The sequence below is a fragment of the Zingiber officinale genome, chromosome 3B, assembly GCF_018446385.1.
Source record: "Zingiber officinale cultivar Zhangliang chromosome 3B, Zo_v1.1, whole genome shotgun sequence".
NCBI lineage: Eukaryota > Viridiplantae > Streptophyta > Magnoliopsida > Zingiberales > Zingiberaceae > Zingiber > Zingiber officinale.
This window is the reverse complement of record NC_055991.1, coordinates 4,705,979-4,721,333: the sequence shown is the minus strand read 5'-3', so window position 1 is coordinate 4,721,333 and position 15,355 is coordinate 4,705,979. Positions and strand designations below refer to the sequence as shown.

The following is a 15,355-nucleotide window of genomic DNA, read 5'->3' as shown; positions in this document are numbered from 1 at the left end:
TCTCAACAATGCCAACCTTCCTTGGACCTCCTGCACCTTAGTAAACTTCCACAGTTAGCCATTCTCTGGCATTTCTCCTCCGTCGCTGTGCTGTGATCCTTCTGGTTTGGTGCTGTCTGAAAGCTTTCCCTTTGCCTCTTTTGCAGCGGAATCCAGAGACTGAGCATGGAAGACACCCTTGGATTGTTCTCTTTAAATGTGTGAATCCGAGTTCTGCTTTCTCTGGGAATGTTGGCCCTGCTTCCATCTTAGTGAAATTTCAGGACTCTTCAACTTTTCTTCTCCTGTTTCTTTATTTCTCATCCATGTGTTGATTACAGCCTATATATGCAATATCAACTAGAATCTACTCATGAGGAAGATGAGCTGCTCATGGGCTTTTCTCCTACTAGTATCTCCGATACTCCTTGCTTCTCATGGACTCTCCGAACCAGAAAGTTCCATTATTGCTCCAATGGAGGAGGCAGAGCAGGAAGCACTTTACTTGGTGCTCCAAGACTTGGTCGGCAAATGGTGGAATGGCTCAGAGCTTTATCCAGACCCCTGTGGCTGGACCCAAATACAGGTTCTTAGATTTTAGAGATTCTCAGTTGTTATGTAAGCTTTGTTCTGTTTTCCTTTCACACGAAAACATGTCATCATGTTTCTTATTCTATTTGAAAGAATATATCTAATCTCAGAGATGAGAAAACAGAGTGATGCTGCAAAAATTGGATTTTGTTCATTAAGATGAACAATAGCTTGAGACTTGTCTAAAGGCAGTAATTTGTTCATCACTATCTTGATGATTTATTTGGTGATCAATATGACATTGCAGGGAGTATCATGCGATCTGTTCGATGGATTGTGGTACGTGACATCCCTAAACATTGGCCCCATTTTTGACAACTCCCTTCGGTGCTCACAGCAAGCACGGTTCAATCCCTTGCTGTTCCAGCTCAAGCACCTCAGAAGCCTCTCCTTCTTCAATTGCTTCTCTCGTCATCAGCAAATAATCATTCCGTCGAGCAACTGGAAGAAGCTATCTGGGAGCCTTAAGACCCTCGAATTCCGCTCGAACCGAGGCCTCGTAGGAGGAATCCCCGACGACATTGTTCAGCTTAGTGAACTGGAGTCCCTTGTCATAGTGGAGAACTCCATGGATGGAGAGTTGCCGACGGAGCTCGGCAAGTTGGAGCACCTCAAGAGGCTTATGCTGTCTGGGAATCACTTTGTGGGCCGAATTCCCAATTCGATTTGCGTCAGTTCGACCGAGCTCCTGATCATGGACCTAAGCAGGAACCTTCTCACAGGTCCTCTCCCTCCTTGTCTGAGGAATCTCACGTCACTCTTGAAGCTCGATCTCAGCGACAACCGATTCGACGGAAGCCTTCCCCCAGAGCTCGGACGACTCGAGAATCTAACGCTACTTGATCTCAGGAACAACAACTTTTCAGGTGGTTTGGCGCGCTCGCTCAATGGCATGGCCTCCATTCAGGATCTGCTTCTGGCTCACAATCCAAACTTGGGAGGGAGCCTTGAGGAAACCGAGTGGGGGAATCTGAGGGAGCTCACCACCTTGGACTTCTCCCACGCAGGCTTAACAGGTGCAATTCCGGAAGCCATGGCGGCGTTGAAGAAACTAAGATACGTTGCACTGGATGGCAACGGCCTCACCGGGAGTGTCTCACCGGAGTTTGCGTCATTGCCATGCCTCGGTGCTCTCTACCTCAACGGCAACGACTTCACAGGAAGATTGGAGTTTCCTCAAGAGTTCTATCAGAGGCTGGGGAAGCGATTCGCGCCGTGGGGCAATCCGAATCTGTGCTACGATATCGCTGAAACGGCAGAGATTATTCCATACGGTGTGGCACAGTGCAAGCAAGATCATCAAGAGCTATTTAGCTACGCTGCAAGGGCGAGGGCGAGGACTGAAATTTGGATGACAATTCTATGTTCTTGGGCTCTCTTTAGGGTGTGGTTATGTTTCTTTTGATTATGCTCGTGTAGCGTTTGCAAACTCTGGATTGTGCAAACATTTTTGTTCATCATGCAATAGTTTGGAACCATTTGCAAAACTTGAATCTTAATGCATCATCACATCGTATTCATTAGGGTACTGGCAGGACTCAGGAGTGTGGAGGCTCTGGATTTGAAGTGACTGATAGTGAGTGTATCTTGGAAGGCTCCAGCGTATCTGATGCAGACTTGTGATGATTGAAGTGGAAGATAGGGCAGGGCATCTGTCTCGGGGTGCAAGCTAATTGATATCGGCGCAAGATATAATTAGGTAATAAAATATTTGTTAAACAGTCACTAACTAAGATAAAGTTTGCACCATTTAGTGGTTTGGCAGACAATGGAGTGTGTTGGAAGGTAAGAGGAGAAGTGTACGATGCTGTGGTGGCGTAATCTGTAGTGATTGGATGTCTGTTGAGCAAGATCAGTTTTGCAGTTTCGTCTCAGATTTTGACGGCTGTTGACGTGATTGCTGGGTTCTTGTGGAGCTGATGTGACAGGTTTTAATTGAAAGATTTAAAAAAAAATTTAAATCGCATGAATTTTACGAAATAAAATAAAAACCCGTAACAAGGAAAGAAAATAAAAAAAATAAAAATGAAAGGTAGAAACCCTATTGAAAAGTTATTGTCTTATCTTTAGCATTGTTTAAGTGGTTCCCCGGGCGTAGTACAGATGATGAATACATGGTATCTCTGATATAATAGATAGGGGTCGATTCTCAGGAACTGACGGCCTGGGGTTTACTCCGTCATGCGCCTATGGCCTGTGTACCTGCATGAACCTCCATCCATATCCGTGGAGTCGGCACTAGGGGGGCGCTAAGGTAACGGATCTACCTTTTTTTAGCATTGTTTAAGCGATTCAGGAACTCCTGTGGAAGAAGACAGATCTTTCAAGGAGATTAAAATTGATGATACTGAATCCTCTTTATACGAATAGGGAATAAAGACGTCTCAAAGTTATAGATGATGCACTAAATTATTGAGAACCTTTTTTACATAGATAACTAATTTATTATCACCTACTAATGAGAATGGATCGGGTTAAAAAATTCTACCTATTCAATTCACATCCGATAATCCAAAATTCAATAATCTTAAGTTAGATCACTTTAATAAGTTTAATTTATACTCATATGGATAACTTACTATTAAATCCATAAATTAGAGATAATAACCAATAATCTCTCATTTGAGTTATTTATGAGTTGTATATAAAATACAATTAAAATTTTAGTTGATATCAAATTTCATGGGTATAGAATATCCCTGTAAATAATCTGATCTATTAACTTTAATGATATATGACTAAAGAGGTTATAGCTATTATATATGTATGTAACAAGCCATAATAGTAATCACAATATCAATATTATCAATGACATAGATCAAGATATAGATGTGTAATGTGAAAATTACATAAGATGTGATCAGTACATATCAACTTTCAACTGATCTTGAATAACCTAAAAGGGTCGGAACATATTTGCTAAAACTTTATGCTAAAATACAATTAGTAAATCAGGATCTAAGCCTTATAATTCCTAATGAAATTCATATCATATTTATAAACACAAAATGTTAAACAGTAATAGTAATCATAATATTTTATTTCACTGTCAAATAAACAAACAGAATACTGATTACTGATTTTAAACTTAAGTACGTATAATAATCAAAATAAAATATTTTTCAAAAAATTATAGAGCAATACAAATTCCTACTAGATGAATTTTTCTACCATAAGAAGAACTTTCATATCCACAACATGCATATGAAACACCTTAAATACTTAGTGAGTAAATCTGCTAGCATAGAATCTATGCTGATGTACTTTATCATGACCTGACGAATCTCAACTCTTTCTTTAATCGTCAGAAATTTGATGTTGATGTACTTGGACTTCAACGAACTGTGGTTATTCTTGACATATAATTTTATGGCTTTATTATCACAGTTAATCCTCAATGATCTATCAATGCCATCAATGATCTACAACACTATGATAAGTTCCACAATCAAATTCCGTGATTAAATACTTCGTAACATACTACCAATTCTACATTCATGATAGAAGTGACTACTAGCGTTTGTTTGACGTTCTTCCAAGATATAGCCCCTCCAACAAGTATAAAAATATAGCCTAAAATGGACCTTCTGTTATACAAGTATCTGACAAAATTGAAGTTTGAATATCCAATCACCTCCAAATGATCTGACCTTTGATATGTGAGCATGTATTCTTTAGTTCTTTGCAACTCTCTTTACTGCTTTCTAATACGACGACCTTGAATTACTAACATATTTATCTAACATCCCCACAATAAATACTATATCTAGTTGGGTACAAACCTGTGAATACATGAGACTTTCCACATCTGATGCATAAAGGAATTGTTTCATCTCCTTTATTTCAAGTTCAAGACGTGGACATTGTTATAAATTGAATTTGTCACCTTTAGATACAGGTGTGTCACCAGATGCATAATTTTGTATGTCATACCTTATAAACAACTTTTCAATATAGATTTGTTATGAAAGTCCATTAATGCCTGTTGAACAATCACGACAGATCTATATGTTTAAAACAAAAGATGTTTCAATAAGATATTTTATTTCAAAAATACTGAATAGAAATGATTTGATTTCATGCAGCAGATTCTTATTATTACTTGCAAGCAATATGTCATCCACAAATCGAAAAAGTATAACAAACTTGCTCTTACTGAACTTGACATATATGCACTGATCAACAGGATTTTTTCTAAATCCAAAAGAGTTGACCATTTGATCAAATTTTCAGTATCACTGATGGGACACCTATTTTAAATCATAAATGGACTTCTTTGAGTCCATACTAGGTGCTTTGAGTTTGAGGATTGAAAGTTCTCTAGCTGTATCATATAAATAGACTCCTTAATATCTCCATTGAGGAATGCAATTTTTACGTTCATTTTGTGTGACTCTAAATCATAATAAGTTACAAGTGTCATGATTATCCTAAGAGAGTCTTTCGTTGACACAGGTGAGAAAGTCTCCTTATAATCAATGTCTTCTTTCTGAGTGGAGCATTTGACAACAAGATGAGTCTTAGACTTTTTGATAATGCCCCATGAATCTCGTTTGATTTTAAATATCCATTTATAACCAACAGATTTTAAACCTTTAGGTAATTTGAAAAGTTTCCAAACGTCATTGTTTGGCCACAAATGCTGCTCATCCGAACCACTTCTCGGTCAAGCTTCCAGATCACTTCTTGGTCATGCCTCCAGATCACTTTCCGATCAGGCCTCCATATCACTTCCCGGCCAGATCTTCAGACCATGTGTAGTTCAGGATTCCAGACCAGCTCCTAGTCAAGCTTCTAGACCAGTTTACGGTCATGCTTCTAGACCACCTCTCAGTTAGGATTCTGGACTCTCGCCCCAGCGTGAGTTATAAGTGAGCATGCTCTCACACCTCCAGACTCTCGCCCCAGCGCAAGTTATAAGTGAACATGCTCTCACGCCTCTAGACTCTCGCCCCAGCGTGAGTTATAAGTGAACATGCTCACATGCCCAACTACCTCTCGGTCAAGACTCCAGACTCTCGCCCCAGCGCGAGTTATAAGTGAGTATGCTCTCATGCCTCCAGACTCTCGCCTTAGCGCGAGTTATAAGTGAGCATGCTCTCATGCCCAACGACCTCTCGATCGGGACTCCAGACTCTCGTCCCAGCGCGAGTTATAAGTGAGTCTGCTCTCACGCCTCTAGACTCTCACCCCAACGTGAGTTACAGGTGAGCATGCTCTCACGCCTCCAGACTTTCGCCTCGGCGCGAGTTATAAGTGAGTATGCTCTCACGCCCAACAACCTCTCGGTCGGGACTCCAGACTCTCGTCCCAGCATGAGTTATAAGTGAGCATGCTCTCACGACTCCAGACTCTCACCCCAACGTGAGTTATAAGTGAGTTTGCTCTCACGCCTCCAGACTCTCACCCCAGCACAAGTTATAAGTGAGCATGCTCTCATGCCCAACGACCTCTCGGTCGAGATTCTAAACTATCGCCCCAGCTCTAGTTATAAGTGAGCATGCTCTTACGACTCCAGACTCTCACCCCAAAACAAGTTATAAGTGAATATGATCTCACGCCTCCAAACTCTTGCCCCAATGTGAGTTATAAGTGAGCATGCTCTCACGCCCAACGACCTCTCAGTCGGGATTCCAGACTCTCGCCCCAGCACAAGTTATAAGTGAGCATACTCTCATGACTCCAGACTCTCACCCCAGCACGAGTTATAAGTGAGCATGCTCTCATGACTCCAGACTCTCACCCCAGCACGAGTTATAAGTGAGCATGCTCTCATGCCCAACGACCTCTCGGTCGGGACTCCAGACTCTCGTCTCAGCGCGAGTTATAAGTGAGCATATTCTCATGCCCAACGACCTCTCGGTCGGGACTCCAGACTCTCGCCCTAGCGTGAGTCATAAGTGAGCATGCTCTCACGCCTTCAGACTCTCGTCCCAGCGCGAGTTATAAGTGAGCATGGTCTCACGCCCAACGACCTCTCGGCTAGGATTCCAGGCTCTCATCCCAACGCGAGTTATAAGTGAGCATACTCTCACGACTCCAAACTCTCGCCCTAGCGCGAGTTATAAGTGAGTATGCTCTCACGCCTCCAGACTCTCGGCCCAACACGAGTTATAAGTGAGCATGCTCTCAAGACTCTAGAATCTCGCCCCAACACAAGTTATAAGTGAGGATACTCTCACGCCCAACGACCTCTCGGTCGGGATTCCAAACTCTCGCCCCAGCGTGAGTGATAAGTGAGCATGCTCTCACGCCTTCAGACTCTCGCCTCAGCGTGAGTTCAAAGTGAGCATGCTCTCATGCCCAATGACCTCTCGGTCGGGACTCCAGACTCTTGCCCCAACGCGAGTTATAGGTGAGCATGCTCTCACACCTCCAAACTCTCATCTCAGCGCGATTTATAAGTGAGCATGCTCTTACGTCCAACGACCTCTTGGTCGAGATTCCAGACTCTCACCCCAACGTGAGTTATAAGCAAGCATACTCTCATACTTAATAGATAATGGGTCAGCTTTCCACACTCTCGCTCCCGAGCGGGTCATCAACAAGCAGAGCCTTCCTTAACCACCCCTTGAGATCAGTATAAAGAAGGAGAGTGCTAGGAAGGAAAGGAGCAACATGTGTAGTTGTCATGGCGAAGTAAATAAAACCAGGGACTTGGTCTAGTCAGTCGGACCTGAACCTCCTTCGACTAGACTTAGGGGGAGGCTTGTGATATGGTGCATAATGGTAGGACCCAGTTGTCGGGAGTCAAGGAGACGTGACGGTCAGAAGTCAAGGGGACGTGGCAGTCAGAAGTCAAGAGGATATGACAGTTATAAGTCAAGGGGATGTGGCAGTCAACAGTCAAGAGAACGTGGCAGTCAGCAACTAGGGAAAGAAGAGGTGGGACCGCCTGGTGTCGTCAGACGCATAATGTCTGGTCGGGTGCTTACATATCAGGATCCCAGATCTGAATCAGGATGTGCAATCGGGGTGAGTCCTGACCTGCTCTACCGGGTTTGGTTTTCACAGCTCGGTTATATCTAGGCCTGATTCTCTCAATAGGTCAACTCCCGATCATACCGAGCTACCCTAGTCATACCCGGGCGAGACAGAAGACACTACACGATAACAAGATCAGGGAATCATCTCGATTATACTGAGCTGCCCTAGTTATATCCGAGCGGGACAGAAGACGCTACATGACAACAAGATCAGGGAATCGTAACCGCTTGTTAGAGAATAACTGTTATATGTTAGGGAATATTTCAATGGTCTGCCGTCATTTGCGATTGGAACCTTCTTCCAATCCACAAAAGGGTGTCTCACGTCCTCCATCACCAGACAAATCCTGACACCCGACATTCCCTGACATCAGTCAGACTCCAAAGGTACGCACTGTCATATAAAAAGGGAGGTTCTCTCCCTTGAGCAGATACGCTCTCTCGCACATTCACACTTGTCTTCTACTTTTTCTTTCTCCTTCGTACACTGTTCCTATGGGGAAAAAGTACCTGACTTGAGCGTCGGAGGGCCTGCTCCAGGGTCTTTTCCCCTGGTTTCTGGCCTTTAACGTTCTGTGTGCTTGTCTGAGTGCGCGTAGAGCTCAAGTACTGTCGGCTTAGTTATCGTCGTCCATTAGCGCCACGTGGGGGTCCTTTCTCCGGGGCACCTACGATAAAGGTGTCATAGTTGACTTTCCATCAACACCAGCGATAGCTCATCCGACCTTTGTTTGACTCAGATTCCATACTGGATCATAAGTCAATCATGCTAATCGATTGGTGTCAACTGAATCAATTGGGAAATTGATTCGGCTTGGTTCTGTTCATAATTTTAGACTCGATAATCGATTGCCTGACCAAGGTGATCCATTACACAGTCGCAGTTTTGACCTAAAATGGATCGAACGTGGCAATTCTTCACATAGAAGAGCAAGCCTTTCCTAGGTTTTCTGATTGAAGCATTTCAACGATTAAACATGTTGTATACTAGCAAAACCTAATCTAGTATGAGCACAATAAATTGAAGAAAAACCTAAACTGTATTATCATGAAATTGAAGAAACAGAGCCTTAGTAATGATACCAATTGAAAAGGTTTTCATAAATCCCAAAACCATATGAATTCTATGAAACAAAATAAGAACTCATAATAGGAAAAACAAGAACATCAGCATGAATCTAGTTTCAATGAAAGCATGACAAAGAAAAAAAAAAACATAAACAAAAGACAAGAAACATAATTGAAGAGTCATTGTCTTTGTCTCCGGCGTCATCTAAACGATCCAGAAATCCTAAGGAAAAAGTAGTGGAAGCAAGAGAAGATTGGTCCTCTAAGGGGATTATGATTGACGGCGTCAAATCCTCTTCGTTAATTGGAAACGAAAAAACGTCTCAAAGATGATACCCTAAACGCTTGAGAAACTCCCCTTATATAGGCAATCAATCCATTATCAAAGTATAAATGATAACGAATTGGGCTAAAGTTTTACACATTCAATCCACATCTGATAACTTGAAATCTAATAAACTTAAATTTTATTACTTTAATAGATTTAATTTTACTCGTATACACAACTCACAATTAAGTCTACAAATTAAAGATAATAACCAACATTGATTTCTTATCAAGTTTCTTCAAACATTTTTGACAAAGAAACTTATACAAACAGAGTACATTAAGGCAGTCCATATGCATACATAATTTCTCTCTCTTACATTCATCAATCCGTAAGCAACCTTTTATTCCTCTACGATATCTATGCAATCCAGAATCTTTTCCTCCAGACAAGAAGCGAAGGGATTAGGCGGCATCGGCAAGTTTTCCTGGCTTGCTCCCAGCATTTGAACTACCAGCTTCATGGATGGCCGTTCCACTGGTCTCCATTGCGCGCACCACAACGCAATCTTCGTCAGCTTCTTTGCAATCTCAACGTCTTCATCCGTGTCAGTGACCAATCCTAGCTCTCCCCCTTGCTTTAACTGCTGATAGATCCACTCCGGGAAGTAAATTTGGCGAGAACTTTCGTCCGATTCATCCATCTTTCTCCTTCCACCAATCATTTCCAGCAGCAGAATTCCGAAGCTATAGACGTCGGACTTGTGCGAAACTGTGCTGTTGCTGCCTAAGAAAACCTCTGGCGCTATATAGCCGACGGTGCCCCTGACCGCAGTCATGGACACGAGGCTCCTCTCCTTGGAGCACAATTTTGCCAGCCCGAAATCGGATATCTTTGGGTTGAATTCTTGGTCGAGCAAGATGTTTTGTGGCTTGATGTCGAGGTGAAGGATTCGTTGGTCGCATCCCTGGTGAAGATACTCCATCCCCAGAGCTATGCCCATGCTGATTTCGTGCAGCTTGGTCCAAGAGAAGACGGACACGTTCTTTCCCTCTTCCATGGCTATGTACTTTTCTAGTGATTCATTTGGCATGAACTCGTAGATCAGTGCCCTTGCAGACCCCTCGACGCAGAATCCTAACAGGCGAACGATGTTGATATGGTGGATCCTCCCAATTGTGTCAATCTCGTTGGTGAACTCCTCTCCACTTAGAGTTTGATTGTCAAGAACCTTAACAGCCATGGGCAATCCGTTGGGTAGCTTCCCTTCGAACACACTGCCGTGGGCTCCTTGGCCTAGTTTTACCTTGAAGTTGTCTGCCATTTTCTTGAGTTGAGAATAGGAATACCTTGTCGGTTTCATGTGCTTGTACTCCTTCAAGAAATTTTCAATCTTGAGGTTTTTCTTATCCTTCATCTTGCTAATTGACATTCTGTGGGTTATCAGAACTATGTATATGATTGCTACGACCACAAAAGTTATCGAAATGACAAGACCTGCAGGGGTAAAATTAAATAGATGGATCAATGATTTAGAGTTTAAGTATTTGTTTGTGCATGCATGTAAATCAAATAGTAGGGATCGAAGAGGGAGGAACTCGCCTATGATCAGATTCCTTACTCGGGAAGCTGCTGAGAGAAGTAAATTTGATTAAATTTGCTAGCAGAGATGTCATCCAATCGCTCATAAGTGGAAATAATAATAACAATAATAATTACCTTTGCCAAAATTTTGATCAAGAATGAATGACGGAGGATAATTCGGTGTCTGGGCATAGCATTCGCTGTCTTTGCTTGTCATGTTGAGTCTACAACCACCATGGTAATGTCTACGGTTTGGTTGATCCCATATCAGGATCAAAATTTGTTGTTGTGGTCTATAGAAGTTTGTGGTTATAAAAAATTTCTCGTCTGTCAATACTTTACACTGGAATTGTGCAAGCACTTCCGGGGACAAGCTATCCGTGGCCCAGTAGTAGTAGCCAGGAAGATGTCTCGCACAAGGGACTTCAACGAAAGAGTAACCATACGATGATGCATTTAATGAACAATTAACAGGCTTATAGAAATTATCATCTGTCCTATATCTATAATATTGTGCCTGATAAAAGGCGCGGTTGCCATAACAACGTAACTGATATCGATTATGATTTGTTGAATTGAGAAGACGGAAAGGCGATGATAAGAGACTAAGATTGAGAAGTCTTGTGAAGAGGCATCCGCCTGGGTCAGAGACAAAGAGGAGTTGCCAATCGTAATCTATATCAAAAACTCTAAACGGCTGAAGAGATTGAAGATTGAGCATTACTGATTCGCCCTCGCCCTCGTGCTGGTAGTAGAGCTCAAACCCTGGATACCCACATGACTCTGACTGATCACTGAGTCGGAAAGGGAAGCTTATTTGGACACAATCGCCATTCCCAAATGGAAACAAGCAATCATTCTGGCTTGGGTACATGAAACACCAGGTCTGGATGCTGCTGCTGCTGATAAATAGAATGAGGATGACAGGGAAGAAAGCGGAGAGAACCTCCATGAGATTGCAAGCCTGACCTCCTTTTTCTTTGTTCCAACTTCCAAAGCATGGCTGATGGCTGATATAAGACGGATATTACTGACCACTTCTTGCTGAACATAAGTCAACTCAAGAGCGCGTGATCTGACTTCTGCTTGTTTGATATTTAGCTCCATGTAGAACAATTCTACTTGCTCGATTGGCTCCGTGGAAAATTAATTTTATTTGATTTATTTGTTTGGCTGACTCTGTATTTGCGCTCTAAGATAGTCCACCTGCTTGTTTGATGGGCTCCGTGTGGAATTGGTTCTACTCGTTTGATTGACTATGAGTGGAAAACTAATCGGATTGATTTGGCTCAAGTTTGCTTGACTTTGAATTTGCTTACTAAACTAGTCCATTATTTATCTGCTTCCAGTATTTAGTTCTCTAATTACTCTTACATCCAAATTGTGGCGCTTACCTCTGTATTATTATCATCTCCTACTTCCATAGTTGTTTGATTGAAATCTCCTCTGAACATGAATCACAAAAGTCCACCACTCCTTCTCCTTGTAGTTGTTTCCTCTTCCTTTCTCTTCATCCTCTTTTTGGGGTTTTGCACCTCCATCGAAGGAAGTGAGTGTGTTTCTTCATGTGGCAGCATCACCAATATCAGCTACCCCTTCCGGCTTCCGGATGATCCAAGCCACTGCGGGATGCCCCAGTACGAGCTGCTCTGCCAGCACAACCGCACCCTCGTAAACTACAGCAGCCAAAATTTTCAAGTTGTATCAATCTCATACCACAACCAAACCATGAGACTGCTCGATCCTGGTCTACGCATCAACAACTGCTCTTCTTGGCCAATCTCTTTATCTTCATCGGTGGATAGATATGATATCAACTACATCCCATATCCAAGTACAACTGTCGTCTCGTTCGTGATTTGCCAGCAGCCAGTAAATGATGATACGTCATATTTAACGACAAGCCCTTGCACTGTAGACTCCACCGATGAGCACCACTATGTTAGGCTTCAAGACACGTCCGTACCCGACTACAGACGGTTCTGTAGCTACTCTTATATTTTAGTGGAAGAAGATTCTTCCATTGAAGTCGGGGCTTCCTATTTGGACATCTGGTCCACTGCTTTAGTTCTTGGTTTTCAAGTTTCTTGGAAGGCTTTCCAGTGCCCCATATGTGAAGACGCTGGTGGAAGCTGCATATATCTCGAGTCTTTTTATGATTATGATGATTCAGACTGGTGTTATAATCCTTGCCACAGCGCATTCCAATCCAAGCACTGTAAGCAGTTTAACCAACTTCTTGCTTAGCCTCTGTCACTGTACATTTTTTAAAAATCTTTTACAAGCACAGCTTTCTGTAGCTTTAAGATTAAGATATTTAAAATCTATCTAGTTGATACATCTCTTTAAAGTATAATGTTAGTTCAAAATGTTAGATGATTGGGAATCTAAAAGTAAATTAACATGCAAGGCAATGACATTAGGCATAAATTGAAGAAAATAAGAATAGAAATACAAAAGGAAAAGAAAAACTTAGCCAACACCCCATGGATTAGGTGGAATTTGAGGTGGAATCATCCCTTGCAATGAATAATCTATTGTAGTCCATCTATTGTATAGATAATCAAAATGATTGGTTTTTCTTATGAATCTACAATTGAAGTGAAATCTATTTCTTATTTTAAGAGTTGAAAAACTCCATTCTATTTTCATAATATTAATAAATTATCAATCTAGCCAATTAATTTTCTTAGCTCTGGTCCAATCAAGCTGAGTGGATTGATTGTGTGAGTCTTGCTGGCCTATTAGATCAGTGAACTAGTTAATCTAAGCAAATCATTAGTTGGATAGATTGCATCTAGATGGTTGGTTAGACTTGTCAGGTCAGTGGAATTAGTGAGTTTGAGCTTAGAGATGGTCAGTCAAATCTTGTAAGCTTCAATTTTTATATACAACTAATTTGGATCAGTCGAATTAAATGCATGTAATTTAGCTGATCAATTCTCCATCTCTAGTAATGATGCAAAATAATGAAAAATAAATCATCCCGTTTGAATTGCATATCAATTATTGATTTCAATTTCAACTTGTAGGTTTCTTTAATGACTTGAGAAGACTACTAAGAGGTAATGCTTCAATAAGCTGACTATGCTTATGCTTTCTTTTCTAACTTTTGAAATTGCTGCAAAAAAACTAAATTTTAGCATATTATCTAATCAATCTTTTAAAAATGTGCATGTTGATTCTCACATACTCAGATAATGCATTGAAGTTCTTCGAAATAGCAGGTATAATTCTTGAAGATATGCCTACATGATCTACCTCTGAAATATGTAATATATATGGACGAATTCAAATTTTTATGTTTCATTTAGGTCTTGTTTGGGCTATTCGAGGTGCACCAGGAATGTTGTGCCTACTCTCCTACTTGTTCTATAAATTGTGGAAGGAATATCTCAAAAAAAATGAAAAGGTCCAGCTATTTCTTGAAAAGTACAAGAATCTATGGAAGGAGTATCTCAAAAGGCATGAAAAGATTGATTTGTTTCTTCAAAAGTACAAGAATCTATGGAAGAAATATCTCAAAAAGAATGAAAAGATCGAGCTATTTCTTGCAAAGTACAAGAATCTAACTCCAACTAGGTACTCCTACAGCAGTATCAAGAAGATGACAAGAGGCTTCAAGTCAAAACTAGGACAAGGAGGATTTGGAACTGTCTATAAAGGTACACTCACTAATGGTCACATGGTTGCCGTGAAGATGTTAGGCAAGTCGAGAGACAACAACGGCGAAGAATTCATCAACGAGGTTGCAACGATCGGAAGGGTTCACCATGTCAATGTGGTCCGTCTCATAGGCTTTTGCTACGAGGGATCCAAAAGGGCACTAGTATATGATTACATGCAAAATGGTTCTTTGGACAAGTACATCTACACCAAGCGACAAGAACAAACTACAATTAGTGCTCTTGGGCTAGAAAAAATGTATGACATTGCTCTTGGAGTAGCTCGAGGGATCGAGTATCTGCACCGCGGTTGCGAAATGCAGATTCTTCATTTTGACATCAAGCCTCACAACATTCTACTTGATGCAAGTTTCACACCAAAGATTTCAGACTTTGGATTAGCAAAGCTCTACCCGGCTGGAAAGAGTGCGGTCTCAGTGTCTACTCCCAAAGGGACTTTTGGTTTCATTGCGCCTGAACTGATGTATAGAAGCTTAGGACGCATCTCCTATAAGTCTGATGTTTACAGCTTCGGAAGGATGATTTTGGAGATCATAGGGGCCATCAATGAACCACAAGTGGTTGCTATTGAGGAACAGTCGAGTGAGTTCTACTTCCCTGCTTGGCTCTATGATCAGGTGCTGAAAGGTGAGGACATAATAATTGATGTTGAAATAGAAGAAATCGAATCAGTGTTGGCGAAAAAGCTAGCAATTGTAGGATTGTGGTGCATACAAATAAAGCCAGACGATCGGCCTTCTATGCATAAAGTTGTAGAGCTGTTGGAAGGGGGTTTGGAAGATCTGGCATTGCCACCGAAGCCTTCCCTTTTGTTTCCATCAGAAATTGAAATGGTAGAGATCACTGAGACCGAAAGCTCAGAGAGTTCAGATATGCTTGAACATAGCTGCTCTAGTGACTACATGAACGATACACCTTTAGATGTTTAAATTTAGAGCAAGTAAATATAGATAGATGTTCTTTCATGATGTCAACGCAATGTTTCGATATGTTTAATTAGATGTTGTTTCAGACAAGAATGTTGTTCAATAAAGAATCCAACATGAGCAAGGGTTTGAGAAGAGAGATGAGAAAAGATGTATCTTTCATATCTTATCTAAATGAATTGTATTATAAAAATTATATATATTTTTTAAAAATAATTTGTTATTATTTTTTCTCAAGGAATTATTATATTGAATTTAGTTCAAATT

At 41.2% G+C, this 15,355-nt stretch overlaps 3 protein-coding genes across 7 annotated transcripts; 2 read left to right on the top strand and 1 right to left on the bottom strand.

Annotated features, from left to right (window-relative positions):
• Positions 1-32: 32 nt before the first annotated feature.
• Positions 33-2,351, top strand: LOC122055615 (piriformospora indica-insensitive protein 2-like). Of its 2 annotated transcripts, none has more exons than XM_042617134.1 (3): positions 33-198; positions 321-565; positions 818-2,351. In XM_042617134.1, the coding sequence occupies exons 2-3, from the start codon at positions 353-355 to the stop codon at positions 1,973-1,975; spliced, it is 1,371 nt and encodes a 456-aa protein (XP_042473068.1). In that variant the 5' UTR covers positions 33-198; positions 321-352; the 3' UTR covers positions 1,976-2,351. The 2 variants fall into 2 exon arrangements, with proteins under 2 accessions (XP_042473068.1, XP_042473067.1); XM_042617133.1 differs by having other exon boundaries at positions 33-230.
• Positions 2,352-9,150: 6,799 nt separating this feature from the next.
• On the bottom strand, positions 9,151-11,494 carry LOC122055613 (rust resistance kinase Lr10-like). 4 transcript variants are annotated; one of them, XM_042617127.1, is made up of 3 exons: positions 10,612-11,492; positions 10,495-10,524; positions 9,151-10,389 (listed from the first exon to the last, which is right to left on the bottom strand). In XM_042617127.1, exons 1-3 carry the CDS (start codon positions 11,426-11,428, stop codon positions 9,296-9,298), a joined length of 1,941 nt encoding a protein of 646 aa, XP_042473061.1. In that variant the 5' UTR covers positions 11,429-11,492; the 3' UTR covers positions 9,151-9,295. The 4 variants fall into 4 exon arrangements, with proteins under 4 accessions (XP_042473061.1, XP_042473062.1, XP_042473059.1 ...); XM_042617128.1 differs by having other exon boundaries at positions 10,495-10,521; positions 10,612-11,491; XM_042617125.1 differs by having other exon boundaries at positions 9,151-10,524; positions 10,612-11,494.
• Positions 11,495-11,834: 340 nt separating this feature from the next.
• Positions 11,835-15,231, top strand: LOC122055612 (LEAF RUST 10 DISEASE-RESISTANCE LOCUS RECEPTOR-LIKE PROTEIN KINASE-like 2.7). Its single transcript, XM_042617124.1, has 4 exons — positions 11,835-12,694; positions 13,509-13,541; positions 13,674-13,703; positions 13,791-15,231. The coding sequence occupies exons 1-4, from the start codon at positions 11,929-11,931 to the stop codon at positions 15,089-15,091; spliced, it is 2,130 nt and encodes a 709-aa protein (XP_042473058.1). The 5' UTR covers positions 11,835-11,928; the 3' UTR covers positions 15,092-15,231.
• Positions 15,232-15,355: the final 124 nt, after the last annotated feature.